The following is a 23,753-nucleotide window of genomic DNA, read 5'->3' on the forward strand; positions in this document are numbered from 1 at the left end:
ACTTCAGACATTTTACAACTTGACTTGCTCCCAAAAACATAGAAAAACGTTCAATTTGAAATGTTTTAAGTGTGTCTAAGACGTATTTCATTCGGGCTGGGAATCTTTGGCTGTCTCACGACTCGATTCGATTACGATTTTTGGGTCTATGATAAGATTCAGAATCGATTTTCGATTCTCGATTCAAACAATTTTCGATTCAAAATGATTTGATTGACAAATGATTACTGCTTCAATTTACAGATATGTAAAAAATTGTCATGATCGACTCCAGCCAAAATGACAAATAGAGACATTAAAGTGCCTTTTTCTTTTTTTTTTAAACATTAATTAATTTTGTATTGTAAGTGCCTTTTTTTCCCACAAAAACAGCATGTGGGCTACAACTGCCTTTTCCCCTTCTTCATTTATAATTGAAATAAAATTGATTTTTGGATATGAAATATCGATTCGATTTGAATCATAAATGAGAATTTTTTAGCACACCCCTAGTATTTATACATGTTGCTTTTGCTTTTTTTTTTTTTTTAATACAAAAAGGCTTTGATGCAGCCTCTCAACTGCAAAGAACGGTTGAGGAAATGGTAGTTATTACAAAAACGGCCAGCAGGTGGCAGCAGAGTATAAGAGATCAGTGTCATGTTGCAACAAGCTCTTTTCCACCGTGTTTTCACCAGGAATGTGAATATCAACGAAACTTAGCTATATTCTAATGCTAATTGTGCAAAAGAGAATTTTTTTTTTCCTGATGACAGAAGAGACTTTAATCTTTCTTTTGGTAGCTTCCATGTTTTTATAGCAATAAAACACAATATCCTGTGGGCCTTGCAAAATCAGTCCAAATCCAGTAAAACAGCCGTCAGCGAAGGTGGTTGGCTTCAGTCAAAATGGCTGCCAGTCAATGAGTTCAATTATTATGCTTAATGATTGTTTTTTTTTATGAATTCTAAGTGTAATTCAACATAACTGCCTACGTGCTGCAGCTATCTCATCTGTGCGCATGGCGTCTCGTTGATACAGGAAGTCTGCTGGCGAGGTGGGAGGAGCAAGATGGCCGCCCTGTGACTTCGACGGCTTGCACTGCGCGCGTACGGGCGATCCAGTCGTGTAAACACGTCATCGAGCAAACCAAAGTCACCACCATTCGTCTTTTGCAGGCAGTTTCTCCTTTTGGATCGGCGCCACCCGCTGGCGTGGAGGCTCCTTTCATCCTCAAGTGCTTGCTTGTTGTTTGGGCGTGACCCCAATTTTTTTTTTGTGGCCGGGGACTCCTCCAAAATGCTCTTCAAATAAATCACGACGGACGATTAAAATATTGAAGCTTCATCTTGAGGCAGCGTCAGCGACTTATTATAATTTTTTTTCTCAGCTCCAAAATGGAGGTCAGCCGTGAACTCTCGCTTGGCTCGGTTCCCGTCTTTGGCGGTCTGGACTTGCATGTCCTCCACTTTGGGTTTCTGCGAGCGGTCTGCAGGACTGGCCGCACTCGGTCCGGGCAGCACCAGAACAAAAACCACCTCCTCCTCCTCCTTCTTTTGCTCAACATGACGGAACGCTGTGATTCTTGGCGGAGTGCAAGCCTCGACTTACGAGAGCCCACACTTAGTTGTTACTTTGAGTTGTGAGTGCAAAAAAAATATCATCGCAGCTGCCGCTTGTGCTCTCATTTTGTTTTTTTGTGTTTTTTTGTGTACAGATATTTTGTGTAAAAATGCTACAACGGAATTTCCTTACATTCTATTGAATTGTGTGTTTACTGTATATTTTTTGCAGTACAATACTTTTTTTTTCTTATTAAAAACTTTTTTTTCTAAAGTTTTGGTTGTTGCATTTAAATCAAAAAACTTTAGCTACCTGTAAGTACGGTACAAACCACTCATACTACACAACAATAAAACTAAAAGAAAAAAAACAAACGACATAAAATAAAACAAAAATGCTTTAAAAAAAAAAACGAAAACTAAGCATAAATTCCTCCAATGAATCGAAAATCGTTGTGAATCGTGAATCGAATCGATTCTGGAAATCTGAATCGATACCAGCCCTAAACGGGATGAGGTTGACTAACTATGATAAAAACCAACAAGCGTGATTGAAGCTGGACTAAAACTAAGACAAAATCTAAAAAAATGGCGGATTAAATGAACAGTACTTTCCGGTAAGGCTCGTCCTCGTGTTACGTTCAAGTCATCGAGAGATGCGGACGGCAAGAATTGCTTGCATACGAGTGATCTCAACATCGAGGCAGGATGTAACATCCTCCTACACGCGCACACACACAAAAAAAAAAAAACAAAATCGACGCCTTTCCAAGTGAAATGAAATGTCGATGTGGTGACGATCACACGCTCGCAAGCGGGACCTCACACGAGCTTTTAGACGTTTCCAAAGTCTCCTTTGAATATTTACATCAGGAAGCGTCTCCGATTCCCGTCAAGTTCTGCCAAGACTGCGGCCGAGCGTCGATCGGATTCGCCTGGACACAAATTCCTCCAAATATTCTGCTCGGTCTGCTCGGAGCTCGGCAGGGTCTGGGGAGGTCTTCATATGGGTGCAACGTGTCCCAGATCGGCCGTGGAGGAACTTACACATCAGCAAAATCGTTTTTGGCTTTTTTTTTCTGAGCATAGGACCGATCTGGTCTCGCATCCTGGTCGGGGTCAAAGACGGTACGATTGGATGGAGGTTTTGACTGAAAATCAGAAATTTTCTCTCTCATGACTGCTGTTGTGTATATCGGCATATCGGCACCGATAATCGGTCTATCCCCAATCTAAAAGGCAACACCTGAGCAACTCCAAAACGGGTTGAGGTGTTGAAAGAGCACGAAATAAAAGCTGCACTTGTCAACTTTTTTTTGGTCTCATTTGTCTTTATTACACAATATCGGAATATTGTGCAATATCGTTGCTGAATATAGCGATATTGATATTAGTGCGATATTTAACATATAGCTAAAGAAATTATTTGTATTATCTAATGAAAGAATGACATTTTTCGTGCAGTAAATTAAGCAAACTCAATATATTCTTAGTTAATTAATTGTATTGACCTCTCGATAATGGCTGACTGGTCAAATTCAAATCAAAGCATACAATTCCATATGAAACTTATTGCATGTCGCATGCCGTATTATCGATATTTTTTCCGATATATCGTGCAGCCCCACAACATGGTCACGGTTGATCTCCTTTACTCTGCTGCCACCTGCTGGTTGTTTGTGTACTAACGACTGTTGCAGGTGAGAGGCTGCATCAAAGCCTTCTGTATGCTCTAGCATAAAACAAAAAAAAACGGAAAACGTATAAATACGTCGATGGGACACTTTAAACATTTCAAATAGAACGTATTTAATCGTTTTTGGCAGCAAATGAGTTCATTTTAATTAGCGTCTGACTGTTTAAATTGAATTAAAAGCACAAAACTTATTGCACGTCTGCGATACTGCATGGGCCGATTTGGCGATATTTTTTTTTCGATTTTTTTCCAACGGAATAGGCCTTGCCGTTCCAAAACTTTTGAAGGTGACGGTATTTTTCTTCCTGACACACGATTGCTCTATTTTTTTTGTTTTTATAAAATGAAGGTTTTTGAGTGCAAATCAATCGTTTTATTATTCACGACTGTTGTTGTTGCGTAATTGGAGCACATTCTTCCACTTGCCCTCCTTTCGATTGTTCGCGCTCACTGAAGCTCCTAACGAGCGCGTCGGGCTCCCACCGCCGACCCACTAATCGCGGCACAGCCGGGGTTGGGCGCACATGGCTCCGACGGGGCTCCTGGTCCTGGTCCTGGTCCTGTGGGTGACGGCCGGCGGCGGGAAGCCGTCCCGGGCGCCCCTGGTCCCTCACCGTCCCTTCGCGGTGGTCTGGAACGCACCCACCGAACCGTGCCGCCTGCGCTTCGGCGTGGACCTGGACCTGAGCGTCTTCGACATCGTGGCCAACCTCAACGAGACCCTGAGCGGACCCAGCGTCACCATCTTCTACCACGGCCACCTGGGCCACTACCCGTACTACTCGGACTCGGGCTTCCCCGTCAACGGCGGGCTGCCGCAGAACCAGAGCATCGCCAAGCACCTGAGCAAAGCCCGCGGCGACATCGACAAGCTGATCCCGCACAAGGACTTCCGGGGCCTGGCGGTGATCGACTGGGAGGACTGGCGGCCCCAGTGGGTGCGCAACTGGGGCGCCAAGGACGTCTACCGCAACAAGTCCAAGGAGCAGATCCGCAGGCGTCACCCGGACTGGCCCGAGAGCAAAGTGGAGAAGGAGGCCAAGGAGGTTTTCGAGAAAGCCGGGCGGGACTTCATGAACCTGACGCTGGCCCTGGCGGAGGCTCGGCGCCCGGGCGGCTTGTGGGGCTTCTACCTGTTCCCGGACTGCTACAACTACGGCTACAAGCAGCACCCGCGGCGCTACACGGGCGAGTGCCCCAACGTGGAGCACGTCCGCAACGACCACCTGATGTGGCTGTGGAAGGAGAGCACGGCCTTGTTCCCGTCCGTCTACCTGGACTACGAGCTCAGGTCGTCGGCCAACGCCGTCAAGTTCGTCCACTACCGGGTGAAGGAGGCCATGCGGATCGCCGCCATCGCGCGGCCCGACGTCACCTTGCCCGTTTTTGTCTACTCCAGACCCTTCTACGCGTACACCTTCGCGGTTCTGTCGGAGGTAAACGGCTTTGCGAGCGAGCGTCTCGGGTTTCCCGCCCGCTTCCCGTTTCTGACCGGGGTGTTTCTCCGTCTGGGTTGGTCAGAGCGACCTGGTGCACACCATCGGCGAGAGCGCCGCCCTCGGAGCGTCCGGCGTCGTCCTCTGGGGTTCGTCCGAGTACGCACGATCGCAGGTAAGAATTCACGGCAAAGGGAAAACGCATTAAGAGGGCGGGAATCTTGGACTGTCTCACAATTCGATTTGATTCCCATTTTTGGGCCTGTGATTCGATTCAATTCGTTTCGTTGTATTTCAGTAATTAGTTTCATTGAATTTACCTAATTAATAATCAATTAGTTCAGTTGTATTTAATTACTTAGTTTAATTCAATTAAATAATAATCAATTAGCTTAGTTTATGTAATTAATGAGTTTAATTACATAATGAATTCATTAATAATCAATTAGCGTAGTTGTTATTTAATTGCTTATTCACAAAAGTCAATTAGTTTAGTTGTATTTAATTGACTAGTTTAATTGAATTTAATAATTATTAATCAATTATTTATTTATTTGTATTTAATTAGTTTAATTTAATTCATTTATAATCAATTAGTTTAGTTGTATTTATTTGCTTGGTCACAAAAAGTCGATTAGTTTAGCTGTATTAAATTAATTTAATTTAAGTAATTCATAATTGGTATGTTAAGTTATATTTAATTGCTTGGTCACAAAAAGTCAATCAGATTAGTTGTAATTAATTAATTTCTTAAAATTAATTGAATTTAATTAATTCATAATTGGTATGTTAAGTTATATTTAATTGCTTGGTCACAAAAAGCCAATTCGTTTCTTTGCATTTAATGAGTGTAATTTAATTCAATTAATTAATAATCACTTAGCTTAGTTGTATTGAATTAATTAGTTGAAATGAATTGAATGTGATTGATTAAAAATCAATGAGTTTAGTCGCAAAAGTCCATAAAAAAAAATAATAATAACGTGTTCTCGTCTGTAATAAGTGAATGATTCCGAAGGTTGTAAAAAAACAAGTTTGGCGTTGTGCGGCGCAGAGGAACTGCCTGACGGTGAAGAAGTACATCGACGGGCCGCTGGGCCACTACGTGGTCAACGTGACGTCGGCCGCCAAGCTGTGCAGCAAAGCGCTGTGCCGCAAGAACGGCCGCTGCGTGCGCAAGAGCCTCGACTCCAACGCCTACCTGCACCTCGACCCGCGGTTCTTCAGCGTCCGCCGCCGGGCGGCGCCGCCGTCGCCGCCGCCGTCCGGCCCCCGCTTCCGCGTCAGGGGCCGCTTCCGCCTCGGCCGGCGGGACGTCCTGGACATGAAGCACAAGTTCTCCTGCCAGTGCTACCGCGGCTGGACCGGCGTCCACTGCGAGGTGCCGCAGACGGGGACGGCGCCCCCCGGTGGCGACGGCGACGTCCTGACCCGGCTGTCGCTTCACTTCTCCTGCCTGTGCGTCGTCGCGCTGTTGGGGGCGTGGCTGCTTGTCAAGCGTCTCTTTGTGTGAAACTTAGGACGGAAAGTCCCGAATTTTCACAAGGCAAACTTCAAAAGGTGGAAATGACGTCATACTACAATAAATGTCAAACATGAAAAAAAAAATAATGACATCATTCATTGGCAGCAGACTTCCTCAGATTGCCTTTGAGAGTATTTTGAACCATTTTTTCAAGATTATTTTGCTTCTGTTTTATTTTTTATTTTATTATTATTATTATTATTAGTCAGTGACAGTGGAACACAGGTTGGTTTTAAGGAAAACAGCAGTTTCTGTTGTTTGTTTTTTTTAGTAATTTTTGGTTCTTTATTTTTGGATATGATGACATCATTATTCGATTTGTTTTTTTGTTTTGTTTTTTGTGTTGGTGAAGCAGTATGTAGCTCAAGGTTACTCTTAAACACGGCATCCCGAGTAATTAACGCATTTGCTGCCAAACACGTATAAATCCATTCTATTTTAGGTGATTTACATGTCCCAAAGACGTATTTATACGTTTTCTGGAGCAAATGTGTTAATTACTCGGGATGCGGCATTTTAAAACTAACCTTGAGCTACATACTGTTTCACCAGCTCCAAAAAGAAAGGAATCGTATAAACGTACAAATATAAACACGTTCTAATTTCAATGTCTTAAGTGTCCCAAAGACATATTTATACGTTTTTGTTTTTCTTTTAATGTTTTGTTATGCTAGATTATACAGTTATTACACATACAGCCAGCAGGTGGCAGCAGAGAATAAGAGATCAACCAGGGCCATGTTGAAAAAAAAAGAATCAATAAAATAAAATAATAATAAAAAAAAAGTATGCCGAGTGACATACTAAAAAAAGTGTACATGTTGGAAGTACTGTTAATGAGTTCAATAATAACTAGAGCTGCGAGAAGCTATAAAAGTCATCGTGGAAGTGAGTCATGAGGAATCGTCAGTTGGATGAAATAAATCTTGGTCGTCAAAAAATGCAATTTGTTCTTATATGCAATCGTCTTTTGCTACAATCACAACAAGAAGCTGTAAAAAAAAAATACAGGAAAGTTGAATAAAGGTCAATTAACTGTAATCGTGGAAGTGAGTCATGAGGAATCGTCATTTGGATGAAATAAATCTTGGTTAGTCAAAATATGTCAGCGAGTTCAAGCGAGTGCAAAAAAACATGGCCGCCCGTCATCCATCTGTTGGTTTTGTCTGGAAATCGTTTCGCGCGTGCCAGACGACCACCCCCGCCCGCGGATGAGGCCCCGAAAAACGACGGCTCAAAGAAAAACATGGCCGCTTCGACCAGCGTTTCCATCTGGAAAGCGAAACCGTTTCAAGACGTGTCAGTCGACTTGACAAAATTTCACAACTATTTTAGATTTTTTTCCGGCAAGACACAATCACCATATAATAACAATTAAACCATAAAAATGATCTCAGAAACACAGATTAACATTCAATGTACACAATAACAAACTCATTTTAAAATGTTTGAGAAATTAAAAAAAAAAAAAAATAAATTCTAACCAATCACCGATTTTGCATTAAATGCAAAATATTGCCGATTCAATCCAGCTAAACAGATCTGTGTAATGTCGATGTTTTTTTTTTAGTTCATTTTAATTAGTTTCTGTTAGTTGTTATGAGTTTTAGTTATTTAATAAATGCGTAGTTTTATTTAGTTTCAGTGTTAGTTTTAGGTTTTTTTTTTTGCAATTTTTCATTTGAGTTCGTTTTGAGTTTTGTTTTTTAAATTTTGTTTGTCTTAATTAGTTTTCAGGGTGGTTCTGTTAGGTTTTTTTTTCCTATTAGTTTTAGCTATTTAATAAATGCTTAGTTTTTGCTTAGTTTTAATTAGTTTTAGTATTAGTTTTAGTTTTTTGTAATTTTTCATTTGAGTTCGTTTTGAGTTTTTTTTTAATGTAATTAGTTTGAATTAGTTTTCAGGGTGGTTCTGTTAGTTTTTATTAGTTGTAGTTATTTAATAAATTATTAGTTTTAGCTTAGTTTTAATTAGTTTTAGTATTAGTTTTAGTTTTTTTGGTAATTTTTTTTTCATTTGAGTTCGTTTTGAGGTTTTTTTTATGTAATTAGTTTGAATTAGTTTTCAGGGTGGTTCTGTTAGTTTTTATTAGTTTTAGTTATTTCATAAATGCTTAGTTTCAGTATTAGTTTTAGTTTTTTTGTAATTTTCATTTGAGTTCATTTTGAGTTTTTTTTATGTAATTAGTTTTGATTAGCTTTCGGGGTGGTTCTGTTAGTTTTTATTAGTTTTAGTTATTTAATAAATGCGTAATTTTAGTTTTAATATTATTAGTTTTAATTTTTTTTTAATGTGTATTACTTGTGTGCAATATTAAAAAAAAATACCATGGGAGTGACGTCATCTGAAAGTACTTTTCTATTGGCTGCTTCTCGGTGATGTCACATCTGTGTGACACATTTTCAAATTAATATCAAAATCGACTTCAAATCACGTTTCAAGTCATCCCCAAAGGCTCATGCATGAAATTCATCACCAAAGACTAAAACAAAGGACATTTTTGCTGAAATGACAGTTAGTTTTGTCAACATAAAATGCACTTTGAGTTAGTTTTCGTTTTTATTTTATTTTGTGAACGAAACCGTTGAATTTGAGTTTTTTCGTTCGCTAAAACAACCTCGGATTGGCCGTGCGCGGTGGCGAGGAACCTTGTGGAGCAGCAGCTCCCGTTTAACGCGATCCACATGTGGGAACGGCGCCACCGCCAGCGAGGACGGATTGGACATAAACGCTTAGTCATCATCTGGCGTCATCGTGCGGCTTTTTTGCGAGCCGTTACGGGGGGTCGCCTTCACGCCCACACTTTTTTTGTCTTGGGCTGCCGGCGCCGCAAGAATCTGCCTGCGGCCGGGCCGGGAGTCGCCGGCCGGGTTGCGTAATTGGGCCCCCCCTAACTAAATGTAAAAGATGTCCACAATGCGGTCTGCGCATACATCTTCGCTGTCCACTCCACATAAAGAAAATACATAATTAGTGCGCCTCAGCAAAAAAACAAACAAAAAAAAAGCTGCTGGCTCTCACAAGTAACCGACGACGCCGATTTGGCGTCTTTTTTTTTTGCGTCCCATGTAGAAATGTCCTCAGGAAAGCGTCAAAACCTCAAACTTGACAACAACCCCGCATGGGAAAGACGACGCTTACGAAATGAAATGGAGGTCCTCCACCCTCTAAGAAGGAAATCATTACAATAATAAATCAAATACATGCGATGACGACAGGGGTGGGGGAGGGGGGGAATACCTAATTTGTATTACGAGAAACTTAAAATGTATGACTTGACACCCCCTCTTTTTTGTGACATTTGAACATGGATGCAGTGTTCTTACTAGGAGTGTGACGATATAATCGATATCACAATAAATCGTGATACTTTGTCTCCCGATAGATTATCGATACGTCTACGCATGTATCGCGGTATTTGTATTTAATATACAGCCACTAGCTGTATACAGCTCCATTTTTCATGACTTATTGAGCAATTACTTGGTGGGCCACTAGGGGGAGCGCCTCAAGAGTGGCGGGGAAATGGATGGAAGACTCATCAGCTTAGTTTATTATATTATTTATTTTTATTTATTATATTTTTAGATAAAATATATACTTATATATTATATTATGTATTTATATTATATTTATTTACATTATTTTATTATAATATGAATTATTTTTTTATTTTTTTACTTTTATTATTATTTGTTATTCATTTTTATGATTATTTATTAATATGTATTTTATTATTATTTTATTTTTATATATTATTATTATTTTTATTATTTTAGGATTCATTTTATCGTATATTATCGGGCATTTATTACCTCAGCAATATATCGATAATTGTGTCGTCATATCATGAGATAGATTCATTTTGGACAAAATATTTACTTTTTACTGCTGAAAATGGCTCAATGAGTCAGTATGCTTTAAAAAAAAAAAAAAAAAAAAAAACACATTTTCAAACAACATGAATGCAAACTCTTAATGAATCTGCCTTTGGTCAAGAACATTTGACTCTTCCAGTCAATATCAACCTAAACTACTTTCACAACATAATTCGCTTTTATACTTGCCAAGAACGAAAATTCCGAAAAAGGACAACACAATGGGGAAAAAAAAAAAAAAAAAAAAAAAAGACAAATCGGCATTACGTCCTTATCAGCTTGACCATCAAACGACAAAAACAAAAACAAACACCTGAACGCTTCCAAAAAGCAGTTTACGGGCAAGTCCACCACCACACTGCCTCCTGTTGGTGGGAGTGTGAACTGCAAACGCACGTGATGCACTGTTTACATTTCTGCTGGGGAGACTCCTAGAACAAGGATTGAAAGCTTTCCTCTCTCTTCCCCCCCCCCAACCAGTGTGTGAGAATGTCTCTCGCCCACTCCTCCCCTCTCTCTCCCTCTCAATGTAATCCCGATGTTGAGGCTCCCCCGCCTTTCCTCCTCCTTCCCCCGGCAGTATAAAAGCGACCGGCACGGCGGTTTTGTCTCCCACATTCACAGTTGACAGTTGACGGGCGCGCACGTTGGATGAGTTTGGGGCCGACATGGCAAAAATGGGAGAGAGACCCCCGCCGCCTCATCTACAGGTGAGCCTGCAGGGGGGGCTGTTTTTGTTGTTGTTATTTCGGGTGCGCCGGCTGTCACGGTACAACTGGAAGAGGGAGGAATGTTCACGCCAGGAATGTTGGCGAGCTCACTCCTTTTTTTGTGTGTGTTGAGAAAAGCCCAAAGTGGCACTTTTTTTTTTTTTCTTGGGCGGGGGTGAAATGTTTACGGTGATGCAGCTAAGGTCGTAAAAAGTAGCGACACAGGTGCAAGAGGCAGCGGCACGCGTATGACCGACGTGGAAAGTGATTTTATTTATTTTTTTAAAGTAGGGGGAAAAAAAACGTGATTGAAAAGCAAAGTGATGAGACAACATAAAAAAATAATAACCCTAAAGTCACATTTTTTAGGAGTGTCAAATGGCAAGTCACTGCTGTAATTACCAAGTGCAAAAACAGGAAATTTAACTGGTTTTCAGTTCCCATATTGTCAGCCGTTGAAAACATTTTGACTTCATCTACAAAAAAAAAAAATTCTATAGAGGACAGCTTGGTTTCACCAAAACCCGCTTTCTGGCCAAAAAGTGGAGAAAATTAGCTTTTTTTTGTGAAAACAAGCAGAACAGCAACTTTGACGCTAATATTGTTTGTGTTTGTGAAATCTCAAAGTATAAAATATGAGACTATAAAATGGCTATCGATATCAAAATAATTTCTTTACAGAAAAGTGCCATGAACAATGCTGACGCACATTGCTCATCCTATTTGATTTTTTTTTTTTTATTGAATTTTATTTTAATTCTAATATAGAAATCATCCATCCATTTTCTTGACCGCTTAACTCCTCAAAATATTTAAAAGTATTTACATTTATTCAATTTTTCCATTTTCAAATGTTATTTCATAAACCAGAAACAATTAAACAGCAAATGTATTTTATTTTAAGATTATAATTCTAAAAATGTGCAATTAGCATGAATCTGTTTTATGTAATTCCACTTAAATTTTACTTGACTAAATTTTTGTTTAATTGCTTTTTGACTGTTGTAAACATGATTTATTGCACTCTATCTTTTGCCTAACTTTATTGTACTGTATTTTTTGAGAATGCTTTCAGAAATTAATTTTTACACTCCGAAATATCTTCAATTTTTCACCTTGAACTTTGTGGCGAAAGTTTTGTAGTAAGCTCTTATCGTCATAAAGATTTTTTTTTTTGGCCTCAAACGAGCGTTTGCTGAGGAGGCCAACAAGGCCAACAAAAAACACCTTTTTGGACGATAGACAAAAACGCCAAACGTGTCGTGGAAAAACTTGCAAGCTGGGAATCGACTGCGCGTTTTCGCATCTTTGCAGGTGTCCCAATACTTTTGCATTTTATTTATTTTTTAACTTTTTGTAAATCTCGTTCCGGATTCGAATCGGTCATCGGAGGGATGCAAGTGTGATGTTGGACGCTGTTGATGTGACAGATGGTGCGTTTGAGGGAATCTCAGGTTGTTTTTTTTTGGCAGGCTGTGAGGGGCTTCAAATCCCGTCGCAAACATCAAACTATGTAGAAAAATGACATTTCATCGAGAATAATTGCTTTATATGCAAAAAGGGTGTGAAAAAAACAAACAAATGATGAATGAAGTGGATAAACATTTAAACATCACTTTTTACTTCTTTAGTAAACGGCCGCCATGACTCAAAATGTTATGTCGTAATGTGCACACACACACACACAAAAAATAAATAAATAAAAAAAATAAAATAAAAAAAAGTCTTTCACTTTTAAGCTTTTATTTACATTTGTGGCGACATCAGCGTAACTTCCTGTGAGAAACCAGACCTTCAAAATAATAAGACGGCTGTGTAATAAAAGTTTCGCCACACTTTATTTGGCCACATTTTTGTTGCGGTTGTTTATTGCGTGTGACTGTTAAATGTGCCACCAAAGAAAATGTTGTTATACTGTGTGCTTTTATTTTGAAGGTCTGACTTGGGACAGGATGTTATATACTGTAAACAAATAATTATTATTATAGTGATTGAGTGATATTATTGTAGTTTATATTGTATCTACGAAAAGATATAATATATATCGGTTAAGTGTATAATGTTCATTCATCCGTCACCACTTAACACATTTGCTCCAAAAAAAACGTATAAATACGTTCTATTTTAAATGTTTTAATGTCCCAAAGACGTATTTATACGTTTTTTGTTTTTGTTTTTAATGCTAGAGCATATAGAAGGCTTTGATGTAGCCTCTCAACTGCTAAGAACCGTTGAAGAAATAGTAGCAGCAGGTGGCAGCAGAGTATAAGAGATCAACCTGATTTCCCCACAGTTCTAAACACATTTGCAAATAATGATGAAACCTAGCTATATTTTAATGCCAATTGCTGCAAAACGGAAACAGATAGAAATATAGTTTTTTTTATGAAAGAAGAGACGTTAATCTTTCTTTTAGTAGGTTCCTTTTTTTTTTTATAGCAATAGAACACAATATTCTGTGGGCCTTGCAAAATCTGTCCAAATCCAGTAAAACAGTCGGGAGCGAAGGGGGTTGCTTCAGTCAAAATGGCTGCCAGTCAATGAGTGAATCGACCGGTCTTTGTCTCTCGTCTTTGTTCACATTTGGAGTCACAAAACCCATAAACGCCCCCCCCCCCCCCCCCCCCCCCCCCAAAACCACCTTGGCGAGTGGACGATCCAAAAGGCTCCTGGCAGAGCGCGTTTGAAATTCACAACATTTTCCAGCGGAGACAATCAGACGGCGTCTCTCGTCTCTCGTCCAACGACGAGAAGCCGCAAAAACCGCAGGCATCAACAAACGCTCGCTAATCACTTCCAGGCGGGTCCAAGCGGTTCTGTTGAGGGGGACGGGGGGGTGCACTGCGGCCGGGGTTTCTTTTCTTTTCTTTTCTTTTCTCTTTGGGTGACTTTTACAACAAACCAAAATGTAAACATGAGATTTGAGGCCAGGCTGCTTCCTGTTGTTGTTGTCTGGCTTTCGATTGTTCGGATAGCGAGGACACATTTACCATAAAAACATGTTTGGAAAGGCATTTGATGGACGACATGCACTTACGTCAGACCGCAACAATGTCGTATGATTGTGCATACCTAAACAGGGACACAGTTTTTTGTTTTTTTTTGCTTCCAACTGAGTTGCGCAAGGATTAGCGACAAGCAGCATATCATACACTATCTTAAAGGGGAATGCTTATTTCCATGGCAACGGCATCAAAGTAATGCTATCCACCTGTCATCCAGTCCAACAACTTGGTTTGTTCTTTCTCCAAAGTTCAGTGAAGCAAAGCTGCCAGCGGCATATCATGCACCGTCTTCAAATGTTTATGACAGCATGAAAATTTGCCCACAAATCAATCTGTCGACCAGATGAATGTTTATTAGAGTCTCCAGCAGCATATGACGCAGTGATTTGACTTCTCTTCTTTCCAGTATCCATGTCAACCAGTCGAATAATTTTTGTCATGTTCGTCCTGAACAGTGGCATAGTGACAAGCAGCATATCATGCCCGTGTCGACTACCCTCATTCATAAACAATAACTTGGACTAAATCGGTACGCATTTTCGTCGACTAATGAAGACAAAAAATGTACTTCACTTCATAAAAACAATAGCAACAAGCAGCATATCATACACTATCTTAAACGATAATACTCATTTCCATGGCAACGGCATCAAAGTAAGACTATCTAACCTGTCATCCAGTCCAACAACTCGTTTGTTCTCTCTACAAAGTTCAGTGATGCAAAGCTGCCAGCAGCATATCATGCACTGTCTTCAATTTGTTTCCATTATAACAGCCTGAAAATTTGCCCACAAATCAATCTATCGACCAGATAAATGTTGACTTGAGGGTGCGGTAGTATATGACGCAATGTTTTGACTTCTTTCTTTCTTCTTCTTTCTTTCCAGTATGTCGACGAGTCCAATGATTTTTGTCATATTCTTTCTGAACGGTTTCATAGTGACAAGCAGCATATCATGCACAGTCTTAAAAAAAGAAGCTGTTTTCAATAGCAGTATCAACAAACGTCTACATGAAGCAATCCAGCGTCTTTTTTTTTATTTTCTTCCCCGACAGCAAGCAGCATACCATGTACTATCTTGACTAAAGATTGTTTCTATGATAATTGCAGCTAAATCAAAATCGAAACCGTCCACAAATCCATCGTACGAGTTCAAGCAAAGCCTCAAATGATTTTCCAAACGTGAGGCGAGCGCCTTTGTGGCACGGAGGAGGGTCACGCTTTCGTGAGCACTTGCCAGTGAGGCCGTGAACTCTGTTCGTTGCGACACGTTTCCCGTCGGAGGCCCGCCGGAGGCGGACGAGAGTCTCGTAAGATGTTTGGCGAGCCCGACCGACCGACCGACCGACCGACCGACCGACGGACGGACGGCGTCAAACCACAAGGAGACTCTTGGCGGGCAACGTGTGTCATTGAGGCCGCGGCTCTGGTCAGGAGAGTTTGCTCCTTTTCGCTCTGTGGAGTCCCGGCAGGCTCACGTGACTTCCTTTGCATGTTGGGAAGCGATCGACTCGACTCGACTCGCTCGCTCGCTCGCTGGCTGGCGGCCGCTTTCAAAGCACATTTCCACACAGATTGCTTTTCAGCGTTTTTGGCAGATCTTGAAGACCCACACAATATTTTGTGTTCTGTGGCAGTATGAGCAACAAACCGAGCCAGAAAAAAAAAGAAGAAAAGAGTAGACGTTCATCTTTCAGCAGGAAAAAATAAATAAATCACTAAATAAATAAATAAACAAATGAGATGATATAATATGTAAATACATAATTATTATTAATTAGTAATTACTAATGATAAAATATGAAAAAATAACAATACAATAATACTAATAAAATTATTATAATAAAAATACTGTGTACCCTGCGATTGACTGGCAACCAGTTCAGGGTGTACCCGGCCTACTGCCTGAAGCCAGCTGGGATAGGCTCCAGCACCCCCGCGACCCTTGTGAGGAGCAAGCGGTTAAGAAAATGGATGGATGGATAGATATAATATATGATTAATTAAAAAATAATATTAATGAATTAATTATTAATTAAATAAAATTAATTAATTAATAATAACATAAAAAATAACAACATTCAGATGACGTCGCTCCCACATGCTTTTTTAAATATTGCGCACAAGTAATACACTTTTTTTTTTTAAACTAAAGCTATTACTTACACTCACTAAAACTAAACTAAAATTAAACATTGAATAACTAAAACTAACGGAGCCACCCTGAAAACTAATTCAAAGCAACTCAATTAAAAAAACAAAACTCAAAACTCGAATAACCCGGTTTGCGTTTGTGGTCAGGATGATTGACCGTCCCGTCGCCTGATCAGCAGCATGCCGGCGGGGCCGGCGGGCGGCCGTCCACCCTCCGCGCAGCCCGCCGTGCCGCTCGCCCTCGCCCTGTGGCGCCTCCTCCTCGCCCTGCACGTGGCCCTGGCCCACAAGCCGGCCCGGCTGCCCCTGGTGGGCCGCAAGCCCTTCGTGGCGGCCTGGAACGCGCCGCTGGACATGTGCGCCATCAAGTACAACGTCCACATCGACCCGGCGCGCCTCTTCCACATCCACGGCAGCCCCCGCGCCGACTGGACCGGCCAGAACGTCACCATCTTCTACGCCAACCGGCTGGGCTACTACCCGCGCTACACGGCGCGGGGCGAGGCGCTGCACGGCGGCGTGCCGCAGAACGGCAGCCTGGACGTGCACCTGTTCAAGGCCTACCGCGACATCGCCCACTTCATCCCCGCCGAGGACTTCCGCGGCCTGGCCGTCATCGACTGGGAGTACTGGCGCCCGCAGTGGAGCCGCAACTGGCACGCCAAGGACGTCTACCGGAAAAAGTCGCGGGAGCTGACCGCCAAGGCGTACCTCAACGTGACGGCGGCGCAGGTGAGCGCCGAAAAAGTCGACCCTCGTGAGAATCGCGATTGTCATTTAAGACGATTCGGAATTGATTTCAACTCTTTCGAACCCAAAAACGTCTAAATACGTTTTTTAATACTTTGTCCTTCCCTCCCAAAAACATGTTAACATGTTTTGTTTTTTATATTTTTTTATGCAAGAGCATAAAGGCTTTGATACAGCATCTGACATAAAGAGCTGGCTTAAAGCAATGGTAGTATTTAAAAAAATAAAATAAAATAAAAAAAACAGCCAGCAGGTGGCTGATCATCCCAGGCCATGTTGCAACAAGCTCTTTTTGACAGTGTTTTCACCAGGAATGTTCAGAATCGATTTTAACTCTTTCAAACCCAAAGACGAGTAAATACGTTTTCAATACTTTGACCTTCCCTCCCAAAAAAACATGTTTACACGTTTGTTTGTTTTTTTAATATATTTTTTTATGCAAGATCATGCAGAAGGCTTTGATGCAGCTTCTGACATAAAGAGCTGGCTTAATGTAATGGTAGTGATAAAAAAAAACAAAACAAAAAAAAAAACAGGCAGCAGATGGCAGAAGAGTATAAGAGATCATCCAAAACTATGTTGCAACAAGCTCTTGTTGACAGTGTTTTCAACAGGAATGTGAATATCTTCGCTATATTATAATGATAATTGCAGCAATTGAATTTATTTTGTTGTATTTTTATTATTTCATTTATATTTATTTTAATCGTATTTTTTGTTATCAACAAATTAAATTTATTTCGATTTATTATTATTATTATTTTATGTTATTATTATTATTTGTAATTTTTATTTTATTTTATTTTTTTAAATGTTATTATCCAATGGAATTTTCCCTCCTTGTTGCTTTTGAGGTGGAGCATCTGTCCCAGCGCCGCTTCGAGAAGAGCGCCCGCGCCTTCATGCAGCGCACGCTGCAGCTGGGCACGCGCATGCGCCCCGGCGGCCTGTGGGGCTTCTACCTCTACCCGGACTGCCACAACTACAACCTCCACGAGGACGGCTACAGCGGCCTGTGCCCTCTGCTGGAGAGCGCGCGCAACGACGAGCTGCGCTGGCTGTGGAACAGCAGCACGGCGCTCTACCCGTCGGTGGCCATCCGCAAGGCGCACGGCAACAGCGTCGGCAGCCTGCGCTTCGCCCGCCACCGCGTGCGCGAGGCGCTCCGCGTGGCCGCGCTCACCTCCAACCGCTACGACATCCCCACCTACGTCTACCTGAGGCTGGGATACCGCGACCAGCCGCTCACCTTCCTCACCACGGTGGGTCACGCTTTCACCTCGTTGTTAAGAAGGGGCGGGGGGGACCCACGTCATCACTTTCTGGACAATGTTTCATTTTGACAAGAAATTTGAATGGAGTCTTTTGACTAAAATTCATTCAAGTTTTAGTCATAATTTGATTGAATTTTGTTTTTTAATCCAGTTTTAGTCGACAAAAAGAGAAATTTTAGTCGAGGAAAAAAAAAGAGCAATTTTAGTTGACGAAAAAAGAGCAATTTTAGTCAACGAAAATGAGAAATTTTAGTTGACGAAAAAAAGCAATTTTAGTCGACCAAATTGACAGTAAAACTAACGGAAAAAACTAACTAAAATTCAAGAAACAATTTCGTTCACGAAATAAAATGAAAACAAAATTGTTATAAAAAAAACAAAAAAAACAAACTGAAACTGCATTTTATGTTTACAAAACTAATTATAGCAAAAATGTCATTTGTTTTAGTCTTAGTAAAACGCGTGAGCCTTTGGGGATGATTTTAAATACGATTTGAAGTAGATTCATTTTGGCATGAACCGGAATAAGGACCTTTGAAAGTGTGTCACACAGAAGTGATGTCATCTAGCAGCAGCCAATAGAAACGCACCAAAAGATGATGTCGCTCCCATGAGGTTTCTTTTTTTTTTTTTTTTTTTTTTTAATTATATTGCGCACAAGTAAGACACGTTTTTAAAAACTAAAACTAACACTGAAACAAACTAAACTAAAACTAAGCATTTATTAAATAACTAAAACTAATAAAAACTAACAGAACCAACCTGAAAACTAACTCAATTTAAAAAACAAAACTCAAAATGAAATAAAAATGAACTGAAAACAAAATTCCAAAACCATAATAATAACCCTGCTCACGTCCAGGCGAGTTTTGGCACCACTGTTTTGTCGCAATATTACTAGAGCTGTCAAAATTAATCAATTACTTGACAAGTAATCGATTATCAAATGAATTGACAACTCTTTCCTATCTGCTAAGCAGCAACATGCTAAATGCTAAGTGCTTCATTTCCATTTTGAATTATGGAACGCAAGCTACAAGTGATAACAATATAACAGATCAAGTCCTTTTTTTTTTTTCCATACGAAGCGTGTGTTGGACTGAATTTTGTTTCAAAATCAAATTAAAAAAAATTTAAAAATGACACCAAAACAACTTGCCCACATGCTAATTTGCTACATGCTAAATGCTAAGTGTCATGCTAACCTGGACCTTGCCGTTGTCGTCCGCGCAGAAGGATCTCGTGCACACCATCGGCGAGAGCGCAGCGCTGGGAGCCGCCGGCTTCGTCATCTGGGGCGACCTCAACTTGACCACATCTCGGGTGAGGAGCGCAACTAATTACCCATGATGCACTGCACCCTCCGATTGCGTCCAGTCCTCGCAAGGTCTTACCGCACTTTCTGAAAGTAAACGAGATTCAAATCCTCACAAATAGCTTCACACCCAGTTTACAATATACACAAAAAAAAAATGCTGGCATCAAATAAATGAAATAGTGAAATTCTGACACTCATTATCATTGCCATTAAAAATTTTAAATCGGGGGTGTGGGGGCCAATGGATTGAATAAGTAGGGTGTCAAGTACAAAACCAAAAATTGAAGATCAGGGAAAATACTGCAAACAAGCATTTCTAGCGAGTTAGCTAGCTTGAATCTAGCTATCTATCTTGAATCTATATCTATATCTAGCTAGCAGGTAGCTAGCTAGATGTATAGATGTATAGATAGATAGATGTATAGATAGATGTATAGATGTATAGATAGATAGATAGATAGAAAGAAAGAAAGTGTGGACTCTCCCTATAGTTTTCGATGCCATGCTGCCATCTAGTGGACATAACATGACTCTTTTGGCCGTTCCAAGGAGGCTGCTGAGCGTTGAAAAAATTTTTCATGACGTTCAATGAGATGAAATTGTCTTTAGTTAGAAGAGTCAGCCGTCTCGAGAGGATTAGTTACACTGTTTAGTCATCTGAGTGCAGTCTTTCTTGTGGACGTCGTTTCTTTCTTGTAGCGTCTGGAATTGTTTTGGAAGTCAGACAGCGGGCGCACGCGAACAACAACAACAAAGCTTTGCCTCACATCTTCTTCTGATCGTTCAACAATTTTGGTTAAAAGAAAAAAAAAAATAGATGAATGAAATTCCAGTCTGGCATTCCCACGTTTCCAATGTCATGTCGCCAGTCGATGTCTGGTGGCAAAAGTATGGTGGTCGTGAAGTGCAAAAGCACAAAAAAAAAAAAAACACTACAGCAAATCAAAAATCACATCAATGAAAAGGTAATCACAAACATAAACTAGAAAAAATTTCCAGGGAAATTTTGGATGTGACTGCTGACTCTTGCAAGTTGGAAAGCCGCATGCAGTGAACAGTTTGCCAAATCCTGTTGAAATCAGGCCACTTCCTGTTGAAATCAAGTCAGTTCTGGGTCACTTCCTGTTGCAATCAGGTCACTTCCTATTGATTTTAGCCCACTTCCGGGTCACTTCCTGTTGAAATCAAGTCAGTTCTGGGTCACTTCCTGTTGCAATCAGGTCACTTCCTATTGATTTTAGCCCACTTCCGGGTCACTTCCTGTTGAAATCAAGTCACTTCCTGTTGAAATCAGGTGACTTCCTGTTGAAATCAGGTCACTTCCGGGTCACTTCCGTATGAAATCAAGTCACTTCCTGTTGAAATCAGGTCACTTCCTGTTGAAATCAGGTCACTTCCGGGTCGCTTCCGTATGAAATCAAGTCCCTTCCTGTTGAAATCAGGTCACTTCCTGTTGAAATCAGGTCACTTCCGGGTCGCTTCCGTATGAAATCAAGTCCCTTCCTGTTGAAATCAGGTCACTTCCTGTTGAAATCAGGTCACTTCCGGGTCACTTCCGTATGAAATCAGGTCACTTCCTGTTGAAATCAGGTCACTTCCGGGTCGCTTCCGTATGAAATCAAGTCCCTTCCTGTTGAAATCAGGTCACTTCCTGTTGAAATCAGGTCACTTCCGGGTCGCTTCCGTATGAAATCAAGTCACTTCCTGTTGAAATCAGGTCACTTCCTGTTGAAATCAGGTCACTTCCGGGTCGCTTCCGTATGAAATCAAGTCACTTCCTGTTGAAATCAGGTCAATCTCTAGGTGTGTGATTTGTGGATCTTTTCCCCACTTCTTCATTCATTCCTATGGGACTTTTTGGCGTTTTTTGGGGGGGAATTGCATCGCCATGGTAAATTGGAATTCCAAAAAAAACAATTCCCCACCGAGTCAGATCGAGCCGCATCTTTTGATACCTCATTTATGCCGGTACGTTCAACGGTTCCGGCCGTATTTGGTCTGAAAATTTCCGGTAAATAAAGAAAAATAATAAGTGGCATTTTGTCGGATAGTATGTGCCTGCTTTGATTCGCAAGCGGCAGCTCCGCTAACTGCTTTGCTCCGCAGCAGTCACATAATCAGAAAAACACAAACAGAACCCCCCCCAACAAAACTCACAAAAAAAGGTAATCAAACACCAATCAACAAACAAAAAACACAACAACAACAACAAATGTAATCTTAAAGCCATCCAAAGTTATGCCATGAAGACAATAATCGAAGTGTGGATGCTGCTGTTTTTTCCCCCCTTTTAGCACAACTGCACTAAGGTGCGCTGGTTTCTGAACAACCGGCTGGGCCAGTACATCACCAACGTGACGCGGGCCGCCGAGTCGTGCAGCCACTTCCTGTGCCAGAACAACGGACGCTGCGTCCGCCGCAACCCCGGCGCGCGACACTACCTCCACCTCAGAGCCGCCTCCTACAAGATCCGCCCGGCGGCGGAGGGCGACGGCGGAGGCTTCGCCGTCAGCGGGCAACACTCGCCCGCGGACCTCCGGCAGCTCCGGGAGCACTTCCGGTGTCACTGCTACGAGGGCTACCAGGGGGAGCGCTGCGATAACGCCAACGAGGTGCGGGAGGACGACGACGGCGGCGGCGGCGAGGACGAAAAGGAGCGGCGGAGGACCGAGTGGGAGGACGAGCAGCGGATGCAGGCGGAAGAGGGACGCAGCCGGGCGTCGCCCGCCCTCAGCCGCGCTGGACTTTTGACTCTCGCGATACTTCTGCTGAACTTTTGGGAAACTCTCGACTCGTTCGGATGTTTGCTAGCGTGCTAACACTGATGCTAGCATGATAACGTCGGGTGATCGCAATGCAGCTAACAAAAGAATGTAATGACTTGAAATCAAAACGTGCTCTAAAACACCAACGGGCGATGAACCCTCAACTCTTGGCGGCAGTTAGGGAACGAGACTTGACACAAATAGCAAAATTTGCTCAACTTCAAATATGTTGTACCTACGTTAAGAGACCAAATCGGTGATTCTCAAAACTTTTGACACCAAGTAATGCTGCATTGGAGGATGGTCGGAACCGGTTTTTCCCAGTTCCGACCTGAAGGCGTTCGAGGCAAAAGTAAACAACCAAAATGGCGGATAGTGGTATTGTTTTTTATTTTGGTTCTTAAAAGTCATGTTTGACCTCCAGCAGACTTATCCTCCCATAATTTTGCTTACTTATTACTTTTATCTTATTTCATGAGCATTCCATACAATTAAATAGTATAATTTTATGCCAGGAGATAGCGGCCTGCTATTGCTAACACAGCTAGCAGCGCTAATGAAACACAGCACCAACACCGTGATTCTCTTTTTTTTTTTTTTTACACATCCAAAAATGTAACTTGTTGACTTTTCTTGGCCAGCCAATGTGAGCTGATGAAGCTAAAAGATGTCAAAAATGTTAGTTTCTTCGACCACTCGTCGGAGCTTCTGGTGCTAGCGGTTAGCTATTATAAGCTAATGATTCTGTTGCCAAAGAACAACACCAAAAAACAAGTGCTTTTCTTATCCTAAAATGTTTAGTGATCGCTTCTGTGGAGCGGTCCTGTTGAGCGAGTGATGCTAAAAACAACAAAAAGTTAGCGTGTGTTTATGATTTTTTTAACAATAAGCTCTTTTACTTGACGTGAAGTTTGATATACTGGTGCCTCCGTGGTGAGGCGAAACTTCTCATTTTCTAACCCTTTACTGTACTCCGTCTTATTAGCATAACCAAATTTGATCGTATCCTTGCGACTGAAATAGCGCTTCCTTATTTAGTGGAACTGAATTTCCTAGCGTCAATGTAGCTGCGACACACTTGAAGGATGTCGTCGACGTCGGCACATAGCCGAGCTCGAGTCGTGACTCGGCGCTTTTCTGCGGTTCTTAACTTCCTCCTCTTCAAACGTTCAACAAGCAAGCGCGTGCGAACTGGTCAGGATACCTCCGCCAAGGCTTTCATAACCATCCTGAATTAGATTGTCATCAAATTAAATACTCTCATTCGTGCTGGCAAAGTCAAGAAATAAAAAGTAGCTAGCTACTGTTGCTAAACTCATCCGCGTTGTCCGAACTTTTGTCATCAACATTCTCGTGTTGTTAATTGTAAAACGTTTCAGATTTCAACTTAATTTAGAGCTCGTCCCACCACAAAAATGGTGATGACTACAATTTTTTGTTGGCACAAATGAACTAACAAATATCATTTCCTTGGTGGTGGTTAATATTTAGACAAGCGCAAGCAACAAGTCCAAACCACAAAAAGTCCAAATGATTTCTTGTGCACTTTTGTCTTTCTTGTTTTAAACAGATTTTCATCTCACGTGCGACTAATCAACTGCAACAATTACTGTTTTGTTTTTTTAATATCATGATTGTAGAATAAAACGTGCAGCACATGAATGTAAATGAACTGCAAATAAATCAACCATGTTACCAAT

The 23,753-nt window shown here is 41.3% G+C and overlaps 3 protein-coding genes across 5 annotated transcripts in view; 2 read left to right on the forward strand and 1 right to left on the reverse strand.

The window, feature by feature from the left end:
• Nucleotides 1–23,753, reverse strand: part of wasla (WASP like actin nucleation promoting factor a) — a 51,963-nt gene that overhangs the window by 23,473 nt on the left and 4,737 nt on the right. For both annotated transcript variants that reach the window (XM_077517767.1, XM_077517764.1), the window contains exon 2: nt 19,176–19,372. The gene's annotated coding sequence lies outside the window, so the exon portion shown is untranslated. The remainder of the gene's footprint in view (nt 1–19,175; nt 19,373–23,753) is intronic.
• On the forward strand, nt 3,744–6,396 carry LOC144016781 (hyaluronidase-like). Of its 2 annotated transcripts, XM_077518103.1 has the most exons (3): nt 3,744–4,673; nt 4,759–4,848; nt 5,728–6,329. In XM_077518103.1, exons 1-3 carry the CDS (start codon nt 3,762–3,764, stop codon nt 6,184–6,186), a joined length of 1,461 nt encoding a protein of 486 aa, XP_077374229.1. In that variant the 5' UTR covers nt 3,744–3,761; the 3' UTR covers nt 6,187–6,329. The 2 variants fall into 2 exon arrangements, with proteins under 2 accessions (XP_077374229.1, XP_077374228.1); XM_077518102.1 differs by having other exon boundaries at nt 3,744–4,848; nt 5,728–6,396.
• LOC144016531 (hyaluronidase-4-like) lies at nt 10,688–23,752 on the forward strand. The gene is made up of 5 exons (XM_077517771.1): nt 10,688–10,786; nt 16,094–16,678; nt 17,551–17,958; nt 19,204–19,293; nt 21,583–23,752. Exons 2-5 carry the CDS (start codon nt 16,127–16,129, stop codon nt 22,105–22,107), a joined length of 1,575 nt encoding a protein of 524 aa, XP_077373897.1. The 5' UTR covers nt 10,688–10,786; nt 16,094–16,126; the 3' UTR covers nt 22,108–23,752.

Source organism: Festucalex cinctus, chromosome 3 (assembly GCF_051991245.1).
Source record: "Festucalex cinctus isolate MCC-2025b chromosome 3, RoL_Fcin_1.0, whole genome shotgun sequence".
Taxonomy (NCBI): domain Eukaryota; kingdom Metazoa; phylum Chordata; class Actinopteri; order Syngnathiformes; family Syngnathidae; genus Festucalex; species Festucalex cinctus.

Excerpts from the sequence above, each read along its gene's own strand:
- LOC144016781 (XM_077518102.1), top strand. The coding sequence starts at position 3,762 with ATGGCTCCGACGGGGCTCCTGGTCCTGGTCCTGGTCCTGTGGGTGACG. Across the intron at positions 4,849-5,727 it reads CCGAGTACGCACGATCGCAG|AGGAACTGCCTGACGGTGAA; the intron begins GTAAGAATTCAC and ends TGTGCGGCGCAG.
- LOC144016531 (XM_077517771.1), top strand. The coding sequence starts at position 16,127 with ATGCCGGCGGGGCCGGCGGGCGGCCGTCCACCCTCCGCGCAGCCCGCC. Across the intron at positions 16,679-17,550 it reads TCAACGTGACGGCGGCGCAG|GTGGAGCATCTGTCCCAGCG; the intron begins GTGAGCGCCGAA and ends GTTGCTTTTGAG. Across the intron at positions 19,294-21,582 it reads TCAACTTGACCACATCTCGG|CACAACTGCACTAAGGTGCG; the intron begins GTGAGGAGCGCA and ends CCCCCCTTTTAG.